Below are 24,583 nucleotides of genomic sequence, written 5' to 3'. Positions count from 1 at the left end.
ATATTCCTTTTTTGGAAAAAAAAATTGTTTTCATATTTTTGGTTTTGAAATATTATCACACTTTTTTAATTTTCATCTATTTAATGATAATTATCAGTGTATGGAAAAATCTCCCTTGTCTTGTTTAATCTGTATTCTAAGGAATTTTATTCTTATAATATGTCAAGATCAATTTCAAAATTTTGAACGTCAAACCTTAAAGAATTTAGAAGGAAATTATTGCTGTAATTTACTTTGAGAAGCACTTAAGAAGCATTTTCAGTAAATCAGCTGTTCTTTACATCTATATTAATGTGATTTCATGTGTTATGGTGGAAAGTTTTCACATGTTTTCTCATTTTCCCATATATTATTAACAAGTAACCGTTCGTTAAGTTCTTAGAAGAATTTATCTCAGAATGGACTTCTTTGTGATTGTATGTTGAGTCTTGAAATGATTCACTGACAAAATATCAAAGCTTTTAAAGGAAAATAGACATGATATTTAAATGATGTATCTTGTTACGAAGGCATGACTGACAGTATAACCTATACCTTATAGGCAGGGTGAGAGTGTAGTCATCAGACAGCAATGACTTACCTTGTGGAAGAGATATTCCGTTACAGTGTCCTAAGACCCTACAGCTCCTTATACTGACTTATCTGTGACAACACAGGAACTAGCATCCCACCACTGATATATAGCACTTCACAAAACTTTGTTCTCCCGAGGATGAAGGTGATATTTTTTTTGTAGATAAAAACTTTTACATCCTGTTGTTAAAGAGATGGTGTCTACAGGAACATCATCAACAAAGGAACATTGACAGGTGTTAGTTCCTCATGTATGTGAGAGGATCAATGCAATATACGTCCTTGTCAATCACAAAGCAGCAGGCGGGATGTTGAGGCCCAGCCACTGCATCAGAGGAATCGGTCTGATTGGTCCATAGGTGATGTTACATCTCTTTATATACATTCAACCAGAGGAAGGGTACTAGGGAGAGGGTGTTACATCAATTGTTTATATACACACATCTTTTGTCAGTGGAAGGGTGAATCAAAGGTTTCACTTTCTACCAAAGGCAGTTTTCAGGTAGATTCGTATTGTCTACTAAAGGAAGGGTAGGGGGAGAATTGTGCTGTGTACAAGGGAAAGGATACTGAGGAGGGTTGTGCTGTGCACAAAGGAAAGGATACTGAGGAGGGCTGTGCTGTGTACAAGGGAAAAGGTACTGAGGAGGGTTGTGCTGTGTACAAGGGAAAAGGTACTGAGGAGGGTTGTGTTGTGTACAAGGGAAAGGATACTGAGGAGGGTTGTACAGTGTACAAAGGAAAGGGTACTGAGGAGGGTTGTGCTGTGTACAAGGGAAAGGGTACTGAGGAGGGTTGTGCTGTGTACAAGGGAATGGGTACTGAGGAGGGTTGTGCTATGTACAAGGGAAAAGGTACTGAGGAGGGTTGTACTGTGTACAAGGGAAAAGGTACTGAGGAGGGTTGTGCTGTGTACAAGGGAAAGGATACTGAGGAGGGTTGTACAGTGTACAAAGGAAAGGGTACTGAGGAGGGTTGTGCTGTGTACAAGGGAAAGGGTACTAGGAGGGTTGTGCTGTGTACAAGGGAATGGGTACTGAGGAGGGTTGTACTGTGTACAAGGGAAAAGGTACTGAGGAGGGTTGTGCTGTGTACAAGGGAAAAGGTACTGAGGAGGGTTGTGCTGTGTACAAGGGAAAAGGTACTGAGGAGGGTTGTGCTGTGTACAAGGGAAAGGATACTGAGGAGGGTTGTGCTGTGTACAAGGGAAATGATACTGAGGAGGGTTGTACAGTGTACAAAGGAAAGGGTACTGAGGAGGGTTGTGCTGTGTACAAGGGAAAGGGTACTGAGGAGGATTGTGCTGTGTACAAGGGAACAGGTACTGAGGAGGGTTGTGCTGTGTACAAGGGAACGGGTACTGAGGAGGGTTGTGCTGTGTACAAGGGAAAGGATACTGAGGAGGGTTGTGCTGTGTACAAGGGAAATGATACTGAGGAGGGTTGTACGGTGTACAAAGGAAAGGGTACTGAGGAGGGTTGTGCTGTGTACAAGGGAAAGGGTACTTAGGAGGGTTGTGCTGTGTACAAGGGAACGGGTACTGAGGAGGGTTGTACTGTGTACTGGAGGAAGGTTACTAGTGAGGGTTGTACTGTGTACTGAAGGAAGGGCACTAGTGAGGGTTTTAGTGTGTACTGGAGGAAGGGTACTAGTGAGGGTTGTACTGTGTACTGGAGGAAGGGTACTAGTGAGGGTTGTACTGTGTACTGGAGGAAGGGTACTAGTGAGGGTTGTACTGTGTACTGGAGGAAGGGTACTAGTGAGGGATGTACTGTGTACTGGAGGAAGGGTACTAGTGAGGGTTGTAGTGTGTACTGGAGGAAGGGTACTAGTGAGGGCCGTACTGTGTACTGGAGGAAGGGCACTAGTGAGGGTTGTACTGTGTACTGGAGGAAGGGTACTAGTGATTGTTGTACTGTGTACTGGAGGAAGGGTACTAGTGAGGGTTGTACTGTTGAGGAAGGGTACTAGTGAGGGTTGTAGTGTGTACTGGAGGAAGGATACTAGTGAGGGTTGTACTGTGTACTGGAGGAAGGGTACTAGTGAGGGTTGTAGTGTGTACTGGAGGAAGGGTACTAGTGAGGGTTGTACTGTGTACTGGAGGAAGGGTACTAGTGAGGGTTGTACTGTGTACTGGAGGAAGGGTACTAGTGAGGGTTGTACTGTGTACTGGAGGAAGGGTACTAGTGAGGGTTGTACTGTGTACTGGAGGAAGGGTACTAGTGAAGGTTGTACTGTGTACTGGAGGAAGGGTACTAGTGAAGGTTGTACTGTGTACTGGAGGAAGGGTACTAGTGAGTGTTGTAATATGACAGAATTTCCTGAGGAAGTTTAATTAGATTATCTTAATCAGTGGAAGATTTCACATCAGTATTACGTTGTAAGGGATGGTGGATAGCATCACATCAGTATTACGTAAGGGATGGTGGATAGCATCACATCAGTATTACGTTGTAAGGGATGGTGGATAGCATCACATCAGTATTACGTAAGGGATGGTGGATAGCATCACATCAGTATTATGTTGTAAGGGATGGTGGATAGCATCACATCAGTATTACGTTGTAAGGGATGGTGGATAGCATCACATCAGTATTACGTTGTAAGGGATGGTGGATAGCATCACATCAGTATTATGTTGTAAGGGATGGTGGATAGCATCACATCAGTATTACGTAAGGGATGGTGGATAGCATCACATCAGTATTACATTGTAAGGGATGGTGGATAGCATCACATCAGTATTACGTAAGGGATGGTGGATAGCATCACATCAGTATTATGTTATAAGGGATGGTGGATAGCATCACATCAGTATTACATTGTAAGGGATGGTGGATAGCATCACATCAGTATTACGTAAGGGATGGTGGATAGCATCACATCAGTATTACGTAAGGGATGGTGGATAGCATCACATCAGTATTACATTGTAAGGGATGGTGGATAGCATCACATCAGTATTACGTTGTAAGGGATGGTGGATAGCATCACATCAGTATTACGTAAGGGATGGTGGATAGCATCACATCAGTATTACGTTGTAAGGGATGGTGGATAGCATCACATCAGTATTACGTAAGGGATGGTGGATAGCATCACATCAGTATTATGTTGTAAGGGATGGTGGATAGCATCACATCAGTATTACGTTGTAAGGGATGGTGGATAGCATCACATCAGTATTACGTTGTAAGGGATGGTGGATAGCATCACATCAGTATTATGTTGTAAGGGATGGTGGATAGCATCACATCAGTATTACGTAAGGGATGGTGGATAGCATCACATCAGTATTACATTGTAAGGGATGGTGGATAGCATCACATCAGTATTACGTTGTAAGGGATGGTGGATAGCATCACATCAGTATTACGTTGTAAGGGATGGTGGATAGCATCACATCAGTATTACGTTGTAAGGGATGGTGGATAGCATCACATCAGTATTACGTTGTAAGGGATGGTGGATAGCATCACATCAGTATTATGTTGTAAGGGATGGTGGATAGCACACTAATAACTTTAATCTATTGTCTATCTGTTTAGAACCTACCACTTACATTGGACCATGCTAATTTCTGGCTTTAATGATTATACACTAAGTAAGTGGAAGACTTTGTAATTATGATAGATAAAGAAAGGTATGGTAGACATTTCTGTATAATGTAATGTCCCATAAGAGCAGGAGATAATGAGAACTTATAGGTCTGTGATAGACAAGAGTACCTTGATGATGACTAACACACAGACTGATAAACTACTTGTGATAGCGAGAGGTATGGATAATGGATGGAAAACTTGCTGTAATTGTCACCTGTAGCCACTATAATATAAGTATATAATAATATACAGAGAACAGGGGACAGAGTTTTGTTATCAAAATACCCATAGGTTGAATAAGATTTCTGTGGTCAGGGTATATAAAATTATCTATGGTCAGGGTATATAAAATTATCTATGGTCAGGATATATAAAATTATCTATGGTCAGGGTATATAAAATTATCTATGGTCAGGGTATATAAGATTATCTATGGTCAGGGTATATAAAATCATCTATGGTCAGGATATATAAAATTATCTATGGTCAGGGTATATAAAATTATCTATGGTCAGGGTATATAAGATTATCTATGGTCAGGGTATATAAAATCATCTATGGTCAGGATATATAAAATTATCTATGGTCAGGGTATATAAAATTATCTATGATCAGGGTATATAAAATTATCTATGGTCAGGATATATAAAATAATCTATGGTCAGGGTATATAAAATCATCTATGGTCAGGGTATATAAAATTATCTATGGTCAGGGTATATAAGATTATCTATGGTCAGGGTATATAAAATCATCTATGGTCAGGGTATATAAAATTATCTATGGTCAGGGTATATAAAATCATCTATGGTCAGGGTATATAAAATAATCTATGGTCAGGGTATATAAAATTATCTATGGTCAGGGTATATAAAATCATCTATGGTCAGGGTATATAAGATCATCTATGGTCAGGGTATATAAAATTATCTATGGTCAGGGTATATAAAATTATCTATGGTCAGGGTATATAAAATCATCTATGGTCAGGGTATATAAAATAATCTATGGTCAGGGTATATAAAATTATCTATGGTCAGGGTATATAAGATTATCTATGGTCAGGGTATATAAAATAATCTATGGTCAGGGTATATAAAATAATCTATGGTCAGGGTATATAAGATTATCTATGGTCAGGGTATATAAAATTATCTATGGTCAGGATATATAAAATTATCTATGGTCAGGATATATATAAGATTGTCTTTGGTCAGGGTATATAAGATTATCTATGGTCAGGGTATATAAGATTATCTATGGTCAGGATATATATAAGATTGTCTTTGGTCAGGGTATATAAGATTATCTATGGTCAGGATATATATAAGATTGTCTTTGGTCAGGGTATATAAGATTATCTATGGTCAGGATATATATAAGATTGTCTTTGGTCAGGGTATATAAGATTATCTATGATCAGGGTATATAAAATTATCTATGGTCAGGGTATATAAAATTATCTATGGTCAGGATATATATAAGATTATCTTTGGTCAGGGTATATAAAATCATCTCTGGTCAGGGTGTGTAAAATTGTCCCTGGTAGGGCAGGTGACCCCTTACCTTATCATGTTCATTCAAATATTGAAACCCGGATGACTAGGTGGAAGGAGAGAGCATTACCACTGTGCCACCTGATTTGAGGGAAATTCAAGGTCATTCATATAATGTTGATTAAGGTCATTGCGGGACTGAAACAATTGATGTATGAACTTGTTGCTTCTGCGAGGATATTGGCTATCCTCAGGATGACAGTTCTAGTTTGAAAAAGAGGTCCATTACCAGTTAGTCTGTAACTTGATTATTATGACTGATGATGGGGGTGTTGTCTTTTGATTGAATGCCCATGTGGTCACACAGGAAATGTCGAAATTCTGTAAGAGGCACCCTCATTTAGAAAACATGAATAAGAAATGAAACAGCATCCCCAAAATCAAGTCAGGAAAATTGGAAATAAAGAATGATTAGAGTTTGAGAAGGAAACGTTTCTGTGTTATGGGTGGTGGCTTGATGAATAGATTAGTTAGGTGAAAAAGGTCAATTTTTACATTATCAATGTAACTGCCACATGTTATATTACAAAAACACACTTAGAAAAATTCAGAGTAGCTACAAACCATCACATTTCTGTATAAAAAAACCTGAAATACATGGTGCCAAGCATTAAGTTTTGTTAATGAAAAAAAAAAAAAAAAAGAGATAGACCTGAAAAAAAAATTGTTAGGTCAAGAATACATCATACTTAAGTATTGTAGTTGATGCAGAAAGAAGGCTTAAAAAAGTACACTTTGCTACAAATCTCAGCTCTTGTGTCAAAGAAGCTGGAGAAGTATACTTTATGTTTGTGTAAAACATACACAGATTTTTTCCGAATGGTACTGCATGATGGCTTGCGGCAATCTCTACAACAGAGCTAGATGATGTGACTTTAGGTAGTAAAGCATCAGGGATGGTCCTGTACACAGAAAATACAGAGAAAGGGAATGTTAGTGCGTTTCACTCTCAAGTATGCACAGAGCTGAATGAAATGTCTTATCCTTGTCAAATTGAAAAAATCCACAAAAGGCAAAACTACTCCATACCTATGCTCATCAGGGATGCTGTACAGGTGCCTTGTTCAGAAAATTGTGCAAAGTTTTCAGTGTAAAACTCACAGCTGTCAACTTTTATAAGATGTAAAGAAGTTTAATATCTATCATTTTATTTTAATGGAACACATTTGTCATGTTTATATTACTGTTTTTATGTTTATTGAATTATTTTCGCATTTAGAGACTGCTGTACAAAGTTCAAACCAAATGTGAGAGTTCAAAGTTCAGAAAGAAATGACCCTATAAGGAATGTGTAATTTAATAACCAATGTACTGCTGGTCAGGTTAGTGATAAAGTCCTGCTTGGGAAGATTAATCTGGTATATATCTTATTGACCAAGAAAGTGCCAGTGCCTGGACGACTACGGAAATGTGGACATATTCCAACGTCCTGTCTGGGTACATCTGCTGTTGATGTTGAGTTAGGTTGATGTTGTCAGTAGTGAATCGACCAGACTATAGCACTGATATTCTGATAATTGAGAACTGATGTTAAACTGATATCTTCACTGGTCAGCAACCAATGTAAAATTGACATCCTCACAGGTCAGAAGCCTATGTAAAATTCACATCCTCACAGGTCAGAAGCCTATGTAAAATTGACATCCTCACAGGTCAGTAACCAATGTAAAATTGACATCCTTACAGGTCAGTAACCAATGTAAAATTGACATCCTTACAGGTCAGTAACCAATGTAAAATTGACATCCTCACGGGTCAGCGACCAATGTAAAATTGACATCCTCACAGGTCAGAAGCTTATGTAAAATTGACATCCTCACTGGTCAGTAACCTATGTAAAATTGACATCCTCACAGGTCAGTAACCAATGTAAAATTGACATCCTCACTGGTCAGCGACCAATGTAAAATTGACATCCTCACAGGTCAGTAACCAATGTAAAATTGACATCCTCACTGGTCAGCGACCAATGTAAAATTGACACACTCACAGGTCAGAAGCTTATGTAAAATTGACATCCTCACTGGTCAGTAACCAATGTAAAATTGACATCCTCACTGGTCAGCGACCAATGTAAAATTGACACACTCACAGGTCAGAAGCTTATGTAAAATTGACATCCTCACTGGTCAGTAACCAATGTAAAATTGACATCTTTACAGGTCAGTAACCAATGTAAAATTGACATCCTCACAGGTCAGTAACCAATGTAAAATTGACATCCTCACAGGTCAGTAACCAATGTAAAATTGACATCCTCACAGGTCAGTAACCAATGTAAAATTGACATCCTCACAGGTCAGTAACAAATGTAAAATTGACATCCTCACGGGTCAGTAACAAATGCAAAATTGACATCCTCACTGGTCAGTAACCAATGTAAAATTGACATCCTTACAGGTCAGTAACCAATGTAAAATTGACATCCTCACGGGTCAGTAACCTATGTAAAATTGACATCCTCACTGGTCAGCGACCAATGTAAAATTGACATCCTCACAGGTCAGTAACCAATGTAAAATTGACATCCTCACTGGTCAGTAACCTATGTAAAATTGACATCCTCACAGGTCAGTAACAAATGTAAAATTGACATCCTCACGGGTCAGTAACAAATGCAAAATTGACATCCTCACTGGTCAGCGACCAATGTAAAATTGACATCCTCACAGGTCAGTAACCAATGTAAAATTGACATCCTCACTGGTCAGTAACCTATGTAAAATTGACATCCTCACGGGTCAGTAACAAATACAAAATTAATATCCTTACTTTGTAACATTCAGTACAGATTTGGTAATATGTTGATGTGGTGTAAATGTAAAATATATAGATGTTGCACATCTTGAATCTTGTGTAGAGAAGTTGTAGTTTTGTGGGCTTTAGAAAATTCACACAAACCCATTGAGAACATGGTGAGCAGCATGTGGATAAATGTCTTATTATTAGTTGAAAACACGTTGTCATACTTAATATCTGTTGAAACAATATACATGATTGATCTGTTAAAGAGAACACCTTTACAGGTAAAATGCTGCCATTACTTAAATCTATAAATGATTGCTGCTGTTGTGCCCTTTCAATTTTGGGACTTATAAGGAAAGCAAAGTGGCTAACAGGTGATCTTGTTGGGTTTGAACAAGAAAAGATTGTTTATGTTATTCCCGAGCAGAACTAGATGAACCATTTCCCATTTTTATATATAGATTCCCTTGGTCCCTAGTTATGCCATTTTGATTTTAGTTTAGTGGCCATTGTGTTTAGAAAAATCAGTATAGGTTTATATTTAGCATATTTGTATCTGATAAAGTGTTGGATACCGTATATGACCTTTTTAGGGCGCTTGCCTCAATAAGGGCACCCGTGCCTTTTTTCATGAAAATTTCTTTGCCGAGTGTCTAGTTGATAAAAGATACTACACCTACCTTTTTATTCAGAATCTATAAATAGGCCTATGCTGAGGATTACAATGACTGAACTGTGGACATTGAAAACAGGCCTGAGTTCAATGTCCAGGGCTAGTTTATATCACTGTCCAACTAGCCTTGGCTACATCAATGTAACTTTTCAAAGTTTTCGGTTGAATGGCTTTCAAAAACACTTTCACATGCCAATATTCTGGCTAGACTTAGTCTATAGATAACACCAAACGGTTTCTTGGGAATTCCACTATAGTCTGTTTCAAATTTCAACTTACTCTCAGTTGAACTGGAAACTCTGCTGAATACATATCACCTGTATCCCGTTTTATAAAACTTCTGAATTTTAAGTCTTATTAAGGGCGTCCTCGCCTAAATTACCCGCGCCTTGCGCCCTTATTAGGTCATATACGGTATGTCTGTAGTTAACTAGTCCCCCTATCCATCATGGGTGTTATCGGGTACAGACTGGAACGATTCCTTGTCCACTGATTCCTTTTGTGATTGATGCCCATGTAAACTGTATGCCTTGTCACAATGACCGCTCTATCGGATTTTGGAAGATACAGAATCATTGACCAATATTTCTGCTATTTTTGTATACGTTGCTGATTCTGTGAGATGCAGATTATTGATAATATATATCATCTGGTGTCTTGGCTTGTCTTCATTTCAGCATGAATGGTTTGAATTGATGGCTTATAAGGCAGAACTCATTGTGTTTGTAACCTCATTGTTCCTTTGTTGAATCTTCAGTGTTCAAGCTTCAATGAACTTACAATTCTTTTCATTGTTTTAAGATTTGGCAGCTCTGATTAGTCATTAGATTGTGCAGCTTCTGATACTTCTGTGTTAATGTGGCCTCTTCTGACTTCAGGTCACTTGTGTGACCTCTTCTGACTTCAGGTCACTTGTGTGGCCTCTTCTGACTTCAGGTCACTTGTTTGGCCTCTTCTGATTTCTGGTCACTTGTTTGGCCTCTTCTGACTTCAGGTCACTTGTGTGGCCTCTTCTGACTTCAGGTCACTTGTGTGGCCTCTTCTGACTACAGGTCACTTGTGTGGCTTCCTCTGACTTCAGGTCACTTGTGTGGCATCTTCTGAATTCGGGTCACTTGTTTGGCCTCTTCTGACTTCAGGTCACTTGTGTGGCCTCTTCTGACTTCTGGTCACTTGTGTGGCCTCTTCTGACTTCATTTCACCTGTGTGGCCTCTTCTGACTTCAGGTCACTTGTGTGACCTCTTCTGACTTCAGGTCACTTGTTTGGCCTCTTCTGATTTCTGGTCACTTGTTTGGCCTCTTCTGACTTCAGGTCACTTGTGTGGCCTCTTCTGACTTCAGGTCACTTGTGTGGCCTCTTCTGACTACAGGTCACTTGTGTGGCTTCCTCTGACTTCAGGTCACTTGTGTGGCATCTTCTGAATTTGGGTCACTTGTTTGGCCTCTTCTGACTTCAGGTCACTTGTGTGGCCTCTTCTGACTACAGGTCACTTGTGTAGCCTCCTCTGACTTCAGGTCACTTGTGTGGCATCTTCTGAATTCAGGTCACAAGTGTGGCCTCTTCTGACTTTAGGTCACTTGAGTGACTTTGATTTGTATGGCCTGTTGTGACATCAGATAATTTGTGTGTCCTCCTGCAGCTACTAGTTATCAATGTATGGCCTGTTGTGAATTTAGGTCATCAGCCACCAATGCACCACTTCATTCAGATTCGTCTTTTGCAACTTTTCTGTTTTTGAACCAAAATCAACAAATGGTGGGCTATTTAAATTGCCCTGTGGCTGTCGTCGATGGTCCATCAGTAAACAATCCTTGTTATCAACATTTCTTAATAAGTATAGAAGGGTCATTTCAGAAACTTCCTTTGTAGGTTTACCTTGGTCTCTAGTTGTGCCCATTGAATCAGATTGATGAGCAAAACAATATGGCCGACAGGTGGCCATCTTTGTTTTTGACAATTGAAGTTTGTTATTGCTATATCATGAGAAGTATTGGAAAGATATTTCTCAAACTTGACTTGTTATGTCTCCTTGGTTATGATTGTTCAGTTTTGAGGTGAAAACCAAACCGTAGTGGACACCAAGATCTTGCTTGGATTCTTTTTTAGTTGGCTTAACCATTTTCATTATCCTTTGAACAACCACAGTTTTTTATAGATATTTAACCAAGATCAAAACATTTGTAGAAGTATCAAGTGATCTGTGTCCATGTGTCACTTCATTGTCTACACAGTCTCAATGATAAGTTCTTAACATCAGAGTTTTTCTGCAGGCATTCGCTCCTATAATGGAATGCAGAAGAAATAATTTTAGCATGATCAGATACATCATATAAAATTGATAAGTCAATGTGCCAAGCAAATTGTTTTCAATAGAGAATTTTAAGAAACTTAAAAAACAAGATGATGCAGTTACTTGTTATTAAATGATAATGTATTTAAGAATAGAGAGAAATATGGCCTATTGATCAGAAATGAGATTTGTCTTTATTGTAGGTGTGGGAGATGTAATTCCTGACAAATTCTCTCATCCATCTTTATGTGATTTGGTAAAGAGATGAAGCTCTATATATGTAGGAGGAATTTCACACAAGTACTAGATACTGCTCTCCTTGTTCCCAGGCTCTCTAACATCCCAGAATGTTAGATTGGGCAATTTGATCTGTCTGAATTTTAATCCCAGAAAAATATGGATTTCAGTTTCTGGTTAAAGGTGCGGTCATGGTGAGACCTGCTATTACACGAATTGATGCCAAAGGGAATGTTTCCTTCACAATCACCTTGAAATAATTTAATCAATGTTTTCCTTAATTATATTGCTTTTCTCATTCTATATCTCCTCTCTTTGGAATTATTTAAGGACAATTTCCTAATGTTCGTTTTGACTTCATTTAGAGGCTAATTTTGCAAACATTACATGAATCTAGTAGTTTTACACCCAGACTGAGTAGTATACTGGTACTCACATGTACCAGGGCCTGTGAAATATTATTTCATATTGATACACATATTTATTATTCATAAAGCATTGTTGTAAACAAATATAATGGGAAGTTTCCTGTAAAATTATGGAAATGCAGCCTGTTGCTGTGATTTTCATGCAAGTAAATAAATGACTTTTTGTAAGATCAGATCTATTACTAAAGAAAAAAATTCTTCAACTTGTCCAAAAGCAACGAAAGCATAGGCTAGTCATTTTCGTAATGATGTTCAGATGTCCTGACAATTCAAATCAGCCTTCTCTTACTGTTGTTCACCTCAAGGGAGAAGGACATCTTGGTTTGTTAACAAGCTAAGTATCAGTTTGAATTTGTCAGCAGTCCTCAACACATCCCAACATAGCTATATATCTTAAATGGTAGATATATTTTAAAAGACAGACCGTCTATCCTGGGGATTTTTCTTACATATACAAAGTACTTCTTGTCATGTTTGTTTTGAACTGTAGTTTATTTCTCTGTTATTTGTCAATTTGTTGCTGTCTGTGTGTGGCTTCACATTTTAAAACTATTATCAGCTTTCTGTTCACAGTTATCAGAATGCCAATTTTTAAACAATATTTTTACCATTTTGTTTTCAATCTTAAAATGATTGTTTACATTCAAATCTGTATGAAGCATTTATCAACTTTGAACAAACAATTGATCAAATCTCAATCTTTGTTCCATGTCATTGCTCAAATAAAAACATTTTTTTAACAGAGATTATCCAGATGGTTGAATACTTACTGATAAATGAATTTTTACTTACCAAAATATTGCCTGTTTGTTGTTTGAGGGATAAAAAGTAAATAAATCATTTGTATGTCTATGTTCTATATTTAGACATGTTGTATGTCTATGTTCTTTATTTAGACATGTTGTATATCTGTGTTCTTTATTTAGACATGTTGTATATCTATGTTCTTTATTTAGACATGTTGTATATCTATGTTCTATATTTAGACATGTTGTATATCTATGTTCTATATTTAGACATGTTGTATATCTATGTTCTATATTTAGACATGTTGTATATCTATGTTCTATATTTAGACATGTTGTATATCTATGTTCTATATTTAGACATGTTGTATATCTATGTTCTATGTTTAGACATGTTGTATATTTGTGTTCTATGTTCAGACATTTTGTGTGTCTTTATTCAGTACTGATCTAGAATCTTGATTTTTTTTTGTTCTATATGATCCCAGTGTTGAGAAGCCCAAGTCCTATATTATATAAAATTTCATTTGTAATCTCTTTCAAACTCCCCAAATTTTTATACTAAACTTTACTAAACACTGGTTGGAGGGGGAGCTTATTTGAGGATATATACGGTAAGAAGAACTACAGTGGATTATTTGAGGATATATACGGTAAGAAGAACTACACTGGATTATTGAGGATAAATACGGTAAGAAGAACTACACTGGATTATTTGAGGATAGATATGGTAAGAAGAACTACACTGGATTATTTGAGGATATATACGGTAAGAAGAACTACACTGGATTATTTGAGGATATATACGGTAAGAAGAACTACACTGGATTATTTGAGGATAGATATGGTAAGAAGAACTACACTGGATTATTTGAGGATATATACGGTAAGAAGAACTACACTGGATTATTTGAGGATATATACGGTAAGAAGAACTACACTGGATTATTTGAGGATATATATGGTAAGAAGAACTACACTGGATTATTTGAGGATATATATGGTAAGAAGAACTACAGTGGATTATTTGAGGATATATATGGTAAGAAGAACTACACTGGATTATTTGAGGATATATACGGTAAGAAGAACTACACTGGATTATTTGAGGATATATACGGTAAGAAGAACTACACTGGATTATTTGAGGATATATATGGTAAGAAGAACTACACTGGATTATTTGAGGATATATACGGTAAGAAGAACTACACTGGATTATTTGAGGATAGATATGGTAAGAAGAACTACACTGGATTATTTGAGGATATATACGGTAAGAAGAACTACACTGGATTATTTGAGGATATATACGGTAAGAAGAACTACACTGGATTATTTGAGGATATATACGGTAAGAAGAACTACACTGGATTATTTGAGGATAGATATGGTAAGAAGAACTACAGTGGATTTTTTGAGGATAGATATGGTAAGAAGAACTACACTGGATTATTTGAGGATATATACGGTAAGAAGAACTACAGTGGATTATTTGAGGATAGATATGGTAAGAAGAACTACAGTGGATTATTTGAGGATAGATATGGTAAGAAGAACTACAGTGGATTATTGAGGATAGATATGGTAAGAAGAACTACACTGGATTATTTGAGGATATATACGGTAAGAAGAACTACACTGGATTATTTGAGGATATATACGGTAAGAAGAACTACAGTGGATTATTTGAGGATAGATATGGTAAGAAGAACTACACTGGATTATTTGAGGATATATACGGTAAGAAGAACTACAGTGGATTATTTGAGGATAGATATGGTAAGAAGAACTACAGTGGATTATTTGAGGATAGATATGGTAAGAAGAACTACAGTGGATTATTTGAGGATATATACGGTAAGAAGAACTACACTGGATTATTTGAGGATATATACGGTAAGAAGAACTACAGTGGATTATTTGAGGATAGATATGGTAAGAAGAACTACAGTGGATTATTTGAGGATAGATATGGTAAGAAGAACTACAGTGGATTATTTGAGGATATATACGGTAAGAAGAACTACACTGGATTATTTGAGGATATATACGGTAAGAAGAACTACACTGGATTATTTGAGGATAGATATGGTAAGAAGAACTACACTGGATTATTTGAGGATATATACGGTAAGAAGAACTACAGTGGATTATTTGAGGATATATACGGTAAGAAGAACTACAGTGGATTATTGAGGATATATACGGTAAGAAGAACTACACTGGATTATTTGAGGAAAGATACGGTAAGAAGAACTACAGTGGATTATTTGAGGATAGATATGGTAAGGAGAACTACACTGGATTATTGAGGATATATACGGTAAGAAGAACTACACTGGATTATTGAGGATATATACGGTAAGGAGAACTACACTGGATTATTGAGGATATATACGGTAAGGAGAACTACACTGGATTATTGAGGATATATACGGTAAGGAGAACTACACTGGATTATTGAGGATATATATGGTAAGGAGAACTACACTGGATTATTGAGGATATATACGGTAAGAAGAACTACACTGGATTATTGAGGATATATACGGTAAGGAGAACTACACTGGATTATTGAGGATAAATACGGTAAGAAGAACTACAGTGGATTATGATGATATTGGAAATGTTGGAGCAATATTTAAAGTTTTAATCACATCATATCATCTCTAATAATTAACTCCTTGGGTTAATTAGTGCCAAACACTTAACCCTTTAATTAGTTAATCATACATCATTGATGCCTTATCGTGACAATTCTCTGATAATTGGTAAAGGACACATGCACTTTTAATATGACCTTTCATTATCATCATTGACTTATATGTTAGTAAAATACTGTCAACTGTTATTTTTTTGTTGAGCAAACTAAACAATTAACTTCTGTTGTGTTAGATCAGCCATGCTGCTCCAGCAGGGCTCCAATGAACAATTCATTAGGCATGGCTGCTCACTTCATTTCTGTGTTTATTGTTCTTTGTTTAGGAAAAGTATACAACTGTTATGGCCCGGGGGATGTGTTGCTGGAATACTGATTGGATGTCAAAAATGTTTATTGTCATTGTTAATTCGTATAAATATTAAATGGTGCTGGGAAGTGTGATAGATAAGACACGTGATTATTGAATAGGTAAGTTAAGAGTTAGAGATAATGGGGAAATGATGAAATACGGATGTGAAGGATGGAAATCATGGAGAATCCAACATTATGTACATTATATGAATGTCATAAAGAATGATACAGTGAGGTCGGGTGTTGCAATGGTAACTCCTGCCTTTCACTGAGGCATTCGGGGTTCGATTCCTGGAGTGGACGTGAAAAGGTAGGGGGGTAACCTGCCTGGATACTACGGCTTCATCCCGCAGTATGTTCTCCATTGTGCTTCCATCTGAGTCAATAAGAGTGATTTACATCACTTGTTTGGCAAATTGTTACACAATAAATGATGTTTTTGTATCCTTATATAGTTCTTAGGGTAGAAAATTGTAAAATAAATAAATACAATACTGGGAATCATTAACTATAGAAAAACTTGGAAAACAAGTTTTGAAGCAAAGAAATGCCTAATACACAAATAGTAGAAAAATCAAAGGAACAATGAGGAACTGACAGGTATCAGATAAACGTATTATAACAGTATAAAATGATAAAGTCGTGCAATAAAAGGTAAACAGAAACATTGTAAGTTGTTCTGTTGTATCTGACAAGATTAATCGTGTTATTAGTTAAAGTGCAAATAGGTTACCATTTGCACGTACGGCTATTCTCTAAGTATCAGGTGTCATTGAGAGCCAAGATCATAAAACCTGATCATCAATTACCGACTACTAGCCATCAGCATATCACAGTGTCCAACTTAGATGCCTGCTCATCTCCACCATTGGCCATGATGAATTTGTCCTATTTGGTTGAGGTAACGAGATGCCCATCCTCAGACAGACTTTGCTCCACAGTAATAATACCTACCGGAATCTATTCCTTGATAATAACACAGGATAATATCTTTCATTGACAGAAATAGCCAAAGGGCTTAGCATATTATCACATAGACCAGAAGTAAGACGAGCCATCTATATTGGAATAGTGTCGTTACCCCTTACACATATGATTAGGCGGAGGTATTGGCAATATTGAGTCTGTACATCCTTGTTTGGAATCACTGCTAGCCGAGAGTGCCATGGAAGTGACACTATTATCATTTATTGAATGAGATGTAATTTAATTCGCAGCTCAGTGATTCAATATGAAAAGTTGTATCAGTTGTAAAATTTGATGGCAGTCCCAAGGAGAAGAGCCAGTATTTACAAAGTCCAGTGATTACCATGATTATATTATAGTCTCAACCAGCGGATAAACACTACAGTATCACTGTCCAGTTGTGGTAAATGTCTGACTGGACGGATATTTCCTTACTGCGTAACTCTCTCATGAAAATGCCATTCACAAACAAGTGACATGAATAGAAATAGAACTATTAAGTCCAGACCCTATGTCATTATTGCTCAATTTTATTCACTAAAAATTCATGATGAAAATGATCTGGTAATGCTTTCCTTAAGTGGACACTCTGAGTGTACGTAATTGTCAATCTGTGACAGAAAAAGAAGTCAAGGAGAAGTTTGGTCTAGATGTATATGTTGAAGCTAATGTTGGTTTTAGTTATCTGACTACTGTTTATTGGCTGTCCCTATCATTATACACAAACAGTTCATAAAAAAAATCTCAAAACATATACCTCAGTAATATTCTTTCAGAAATCTAAAAATTATTCTTCATACCATTACGCTACAGATATGCTTCCATTGAAGTCTATTTTCATCATGTAATGTATATATTTCAGATCTTACAGGCAGATTATCAGGTCAGTGTTTTCTGATATAAAGAAAATTGTATCTTGGAGACATGTAACAGGAGATTATTTATATCACTGATCTACATACATTCTTATTGGAATAGCTTGTAAATCTTAGTGAGAATCCCAGTATATATTTGTAGAGTGTTTGCTGTGCACTTTATTATTTAAGCATCCATTCACCAGTTTAATTTCAACAGCTTTATTCCAGATTCAAAGCTCATTTACATGACTAGTCAATAATGAATTTTAGTGTAGCCTTCAGGTCTGTCTCTACCAAGGGCTCGTACATTCATCATTCTGTTCTCTGTGACAGAATCAAAATGCTTATGTGCAGTTTGCTTAAAAAGTGAAGTAAATACATAAAGATGTATTCCAATCTATGGAATGTCTATGGAATGGAATGTTGAAAGAGTTTTTGTGACAATACAGTCATCTCTGTTTGTTGTTCTAGCCACTGACTTGTTTCAAGGTCATTCAGTTCTTGTTAACAAAGGTCATTTAGATCATAAATCTTGTAGGCAACTTGTTTCAAGGTCATATTGGACACAATTCTTTCCATTGACTCATTTCAAGCTCATTCAGACCATAGCTCTTGTTGGTATTTGAAGTGATGTTTGTTTACTTCAGGACTGTGTTTTGTTGCATGAATGTTGAAACAACAATGGTTCTCCTCATGATACAGAATTCTGGTCTTCAATACTGACCAAGGTGTTATTCCTTGTAGAATAAATAGAGACTAGAGACTTGGGAAGTGAACACAATACCAATTACCATCTTAATTCTTTTTGTCGGCAAAGACATTTTATCTAGTAGAGAAAGGAAATAAATATACAAATAGCTTCAATATCACAGAAAGGCTTTTATATTTTCTTGGGTTTTTTTTTTATCTGAATATGATAGCTGGGCATTTGAAAGGCAGCTTCTTAGTCTGTCCGAATATGCATGTGAAATACCGATTCTATGGATTGTTTCATATTACAGATTAAACTATACACCACTCCATCAAGTTGGTGGGATTCACACTAGTTGAGTATTGTGGAAATGTGATGTTTAGATTACCGTGAACCTGGTGAGGAGTTCAGGAGATCTGGTCATTGTCTCCATTTTTTCCATGTAGGAGGATATGTCAGGCATAAATATCTGTCTGGGATGCAGACCCTATCAAATCAGTAGACGACATATGGCAGCTGTATATGCATGTTTGTGTGTTATAGGGTGTAATTCTCCATTTCGATGCATTTTTGTTTTGGTAGAGATTTTCATGAAAACACTAGGTCATTACGTCTAAATGTCATATAACTGATCAATTTGAAATTGAATTGCTGTGTACGGGTTTTCTCCAAGTAAACAGACACTGTTACATCAACAGACTTGGCCTAAGGTGTTGGCAACTGTTCCAGGAATGTTCCTTAACCATTGGAAAGCATTGCAAGAGTTATGGATAAAGTTCAAGGCATTATCGTCTTTTACTGGAAAAAACTTTTGTGAAATTCCTTGAAAATAGATTTAAATTGGCAGGTTATGTGTCGTATGCTTCCATTGATCCCATTAGTCCTCAGGAAAGAACAGCTTCAATTATCTTGTTTCAAGGTTTAAGTTAGTCAAAATAGGGTCTATGAATGCACTTTTTTGAAGATTGAAGTATTTCACAAACAACTGCAATTTCATTTCTCTCTCCACTGCCGACCTTCCCCCTCCACTCAGTAAAAGCTGTAAAAAATTAACAGTACTTTTGTACTAATTAACACAAAATTCATGTTTTGACATTAATATTTTGTTTATTATCTAAGTGTGTACGGTGACAAATTTTGAGAGTAGTTGCATAGTTCTCTTTAGGTGAAGATACTGACAGTGGTGGCATGGGTCTCTTTAGGTGGAGATACTGACAGTAGTGGCATGGGTCTTTTTAGGTGGAGATACTGACAGTAGTGGCATGGGTCTTTTTAGGTGGAGATACTGACAGTAGTGGCATGGGTCTCTTTAGGTGGAGATACTGACAGTAGTGGCATGGGTCTCTTAAGGTGGAGATACTGACAGTAGTGGCATGGGTCTCTTTAGGTGGAGATACTGACAGTAGTGGCATGGGTCTTTTTAGGTGGAGATACTGACAGTAGTGGCATGGGTCTCTTTAGGTGGAGATACTGACAGTAGTGGCATGGGTCTCTTTAGGTGGAGATACTGACAGTGGTGGCATGGGTCTCTTTAGGTGGAGATACTGACAGTGGTGGCATGGGTCTCTTTAGGTGAAGATACTGACAGTAGTGGCATGGGTCTCTTTAGGTGAAGATACTGACAGTAGTGGCATGGGTCTTTTTAGGTGGAGATACTGACAGTGGTGGCATGGGTCTCTTTCGGTGGAGATTTAAACATTGGTCATTAAACCACATTGTCGCAGTAAATGGAGGCTTTATGGTCAGATCCAAGAGAAAAAACTATTTACACAGGCTCAAATGACCTTAATGTCTCTGAAACAGCTAACATATAGACACAGAGGTGGGATAGGATGAAAGCTGGGAGGGAGGCTGAATCATGGGGACTGATAAATGATTCTGTGTTTAACTGACCAAGTGATGTGATGAATCTGATAGTTATCAGCCATGGCAAAATGAAATCAAGGACAGGAACAAATGTCATAGATAAAAATGCCATCCATACAAATTGGGATCAATGAATTATTCTCCCACACTTCACAGGTACATTTCCGTGTTTGCTGTGGAAAATGATAACTTATTCTTTCCCCAGGGAAAAGACATCTCACACCAATTTTAATACTGCCTCTCAAAGTAGGGCACAGCACCACTTTAGGTAGCATAACCATGGTGGACAGCATCATCAATTTGACACACATTTCATCAGCTGTTGATGAAGGCATGACATGTTCAATTTACATCTCCAACTTCCAATATCTTATGATAGGAAAAAGTAAGAGAAAAATATTACATTACCTCTGTGTGATGTGAACAGAATTATCTTAAGCCTTGGGATAATTTATTTATTGTTTAGCACAAGGCTTTGCTGAATCATGGATATTAAAGATATAACTTTCTCTGTCTACAATTCACAGGAGTGATATAATTTTTTATCTATTTGAACTTTGCTGATCACCATACCTTCATAGAAAATGTATTGGTCTATGGCCGAAGAAAAAATAAGATTAGAGCTAGATATCACATAAACTGATATTGAATTGTGGAACCAGAAAAAAAATCTGTTAATAGAAAACATAAAAATTTGTTCAATATTTATGATATGGTCTGTTGAAACATATCAACTAATTCATTAATTAGAAATTTTGAAGAGATTTGTAATATATTATTTACAAGCAATAATGGCCTTTCACCGACATAGCTTTGTATGGTATGGGTTATGCTAGTGCTGCAAGTACATCTACCGTGTGTTATGCCACACTGTTCAGAATCAATGGAAATGATATTCCTTGTGGATGCAGCAGGATACTAAGAGATGGTTACTCCATACAATCTGGGTTATGTTATGTTGCTAATTACAATACCTGATGAGATCAACAGCCACAGTTTCCTACACATATCAATCTTTATGTCTTGTTTGGTAAAACAACCTATTTCCAGTCCAATGTAACCTCTTGATGAAAGATATAGCCCCAAGGTGTCAGGACACAATGTAGGCTAGTCATGGTCCTTAATCCTAGATCTTAATCCATTCCTTCAAATTTTCTTCTATAAGTGCCAGTTTCTACATAATAACCAAGATTCCCTTCTATAAGTGCCAGTTTCTACATAATAACCAAGATTCCCTTCTATAAGTGCCAGTTTCTACATAATAACCAAGATTCCCTTCTATAAGTACCAGTTTCTACATAATAACCAAGATTCCCTTCTATGAGTACCAGTTTCTACATAATAACCAAGATTCCCTTCTATAAGTGCCAGTTTCTACATAATAACCAAGATTCCCTTCTATAAGTGCCAGTTTCTAAATAATAACCAAGATTTTCTTCTATAAGTGCCAGTTTCTACATAATAACCAAGCTTTTCTTCTATGAATGCCAGTTTCTACATAATAACCAAGATTCCCTTCTATAAGTACCAGTTTCTACATAATAACCAAGCTTTTCTTCTATGAATGCCAGTTTCTACATAATAACCAAGATTCCCTTCTATAAGTACCAGTTTCTACATAATAACCAAGCTTTTCTTCTATGAGTACCAGTTTCTACATAATAACCAAGATTCCCTTCTATAAGTGCCAGTTTCTACATAATAACCAAGCTTTTCTTCTATGAATGCCAGTTTCTACATAATAACCAAGATTCCCTTCTATAAGTACCAGTTTCCACATAATAACCAAGATTCCCTTCTATAAGTGCCAGTTTCTACATAATAACCGTTACATGCTTATACTTATTGCAATGAAGTAAGAGTGTCGGTCTTTCCATCTGTTAGAAGATTGTTCTTTCTCTTGCCACTAGTTACAGTGACTACTTGTACACATAGTCAGTTTCCTTGCTGTTCATTTTAGTTATGTTCATTGACTTGGAGTTTGATAATTTCTGTTCTTGTTTGGTTTATATACTTTTGATCCTTGTTTGACGGAGAAGGGTATTTTTTAACCTGTGGACAGTGTCTTTCTGATGATTTCATTTATGATGATGAATTCATGAAGCCAATTTCATTTTCTTTTTTCTTTTTTGTCATTACAGGTAAGTGAGTATACATGGACTGAGACAAGTGTATGATGGTAAGTGGAGACCTGCACTGACAAGATAGATCTCTTGGAGATCTGTTGTATTTCTTGGGCACATTTTTCTTCCAGTGGGAGATTCAGACACCTTGGATGTCGATAAATGAATATATATGGCTCCAATGGGATGGCAAGTTGACTATTATGGAATGATAAAGCTGTTTTTAAGTCTAGAATAGAAATCCCAACTGACCAGTCTGGTCCCAACGACATAAAAAGTGATGCTGGTGCTGGCCCCTCGCATCAACACTGACCCTTGTCTTCATACAACCTTGTCTCCATGTCACCCTGTCATGGTAACTGAAGCATCGGTGTATGTCTATATCCAATCACACTTGGTCAGGGAATGTTTCATTAGTCTCCATGTGATCACTCTTTATGGTCATTTATTTGGAGTCTGGACGGCCATACCAATTACAATGGCATCTGTCAGGCATAGTATGCCTGCATGTCCTGGATGCCTTGTTATAGTTTCAGTTCTCTTCAATGCTCCCTGTAGGATATCTGTGGTATGTGTTTATGTAGGTTTTAACCCAACTTACCAAGCTGTTCAGAGCTTGATAATTGCTTCATGATCAGTTGAAACCAAACGTAGATGTTGTATGATTAGAAATGCTGAAATTTAATACTGGAATTAAGATCACTGAATATGGGACAAACATTCCGTGGCTTAATTTTCACTCTCTCTTTAACATGTCTTTGTCCTGTGTAAAATTTGCTTGAAAAGCATACTGACATCTTTAACTATAGATATCACTCCATTTTTGTCTTTTTGGCAAAAGGGTGAAACAGAGGAACACTAAATGGTGGTGAGAGTTTCCTCATTATACAGTAGTTATATGGAGAATGGAAACAGATATATGTGAAATTTCTAGGTCATCTTTAAGAATTGAATTTGGAAAGTGAGTAGCTCTAAGAAACAATCATAAACTGGACAAGTAGACCTAACACTATACCATTTAGTCTATGTCCTAAACAACACACAGAAACACTGAAGAGAAACTTTCCTTGGAAATGAACTGATATGACGACAAAATTTGAAATTTGAATGAAATTCTTTCACAATATTGAAGTTTGATATTTCACTATATCAACACTAGGATCCACATCACTAATGAGATGAAAATGTTTCAGTGACACAGCTCTGTTATACTGTAAGGGCACTGTATGTAGTTAGCTGGGATATGATATATTGTAAACACAGCTCTGTTATACTGTAAGGGCACTAGTTAGCTGGGATATGATATATTTGTAAACACAGCTCTGTTACTCTGTAAGGGCACTGTATGTAGTTAGCTGGGATATGATAAATTGTAAACACAGCTCTGTTACACTGTAAGGGCACTGTATGTAGTTAGCTGGGATATGATATATTGTAAACACAGCTCTGTTACACTGTAAGGGCACTGTATGTAGTTAGCTGGGATATGATATATTGTAAACACAGCTCTGTTACACTGTAAGGGCACTGTATGTAGTTAGCTGGGATATGATATATTGTAAACACAGCTCTGTTACACTGTAAGGGCACTGTATGTAGTTAGCTGGGATATGATATATTGTAAACACAGCTCTGTTACACTGTAAGGGCACTGTATGTAGTTAGCTGGGATATGATATATTGTAAACACAGCTCTGTTACACTGTAAGGGCACTGTATGTAGTTAGCTGGGATATGATATATTGTAAACACAGCTCTGTTACACTGTACGGGCACTGTATGTAGTTAGCTGGGATATGATATATTGTAAACACAGCTCTGTTACACTGTAAGGGCACTGTATGTAGTTAACTGGGATATGATATATTGTAAACACAGCTCTGTTACACTGTACGGGCACTGTATGTAGTTAGCTGGGATATGATATATTGTAAACACAGCTCTGTTACACTGTAAGGGCACTGTATGTAGTTAGCTGGGATATGATATATTGTAAACACAGCTCTGTTACACTGTAAGGGCACTGTATGTAGTTAGCTGGGATATGATATATTGTAAACACAGCTCTGTTACACTGTAAGGGCACTGTATGTAGTTAGCTGGGATATGATATATTGTAAACACAGCTCTGTTACACTGTAAGGGCACTGTATGTAGTTAGCTGGGATATGATATATTGTAAACACAGCTCTGTTACACTGTAAGGGCACTG

The 24,583-nt window shown here is 36.9% G+C and overlaps 1 protein-coding gene across 1 annotated transcript in view; it reads left to right on the top strand.

The window, feature by feature from the left end:
* Nucleotides 1-1,132: 1,132 nt before the first annotated feature.
* The window catches only part of LOC132559140 (cleavage and polyadenylation specificity factor subunit 2-like), a gene marked incomplete at its 5' end in the record, with an annotated part of 142,963 nt that continues 119,512 nt past the window's right edge, over nt 1,133-24,583 (top strand). The window contains one exon of the mRNA XM_060223749.1: nt 1,133-1,714. Within this exon, the coding sequence (XP_060079732.1) occupies nt 1,133-1,714 (582 nt within the window). The remainder of the gene's footprint in view (nt 1,715-24,583) is intronic.

The sequence above is a fragment of the Ylistrum balloti genome, unplaced genomic scaffold (assembly GCF_031769215.1).
Source record: "Ylistrum balloti isolate Yb309-2 unplaced genomic scaffold, AGI_CSIRO_Ybal_v1 Utg370864, whole genome shotgun sequence".
NCBI lineage: Eukaryota > Metazoa > Mollusca > Bivalvia > Pectinida > Pectinidae > Ylistrum > Ylistrum balloti.
The sequence above is the reverse complement of the archived record's forward strand: the minus strand, read 5'-3'. Positions and strand labels throughout refer to the sequence as shown.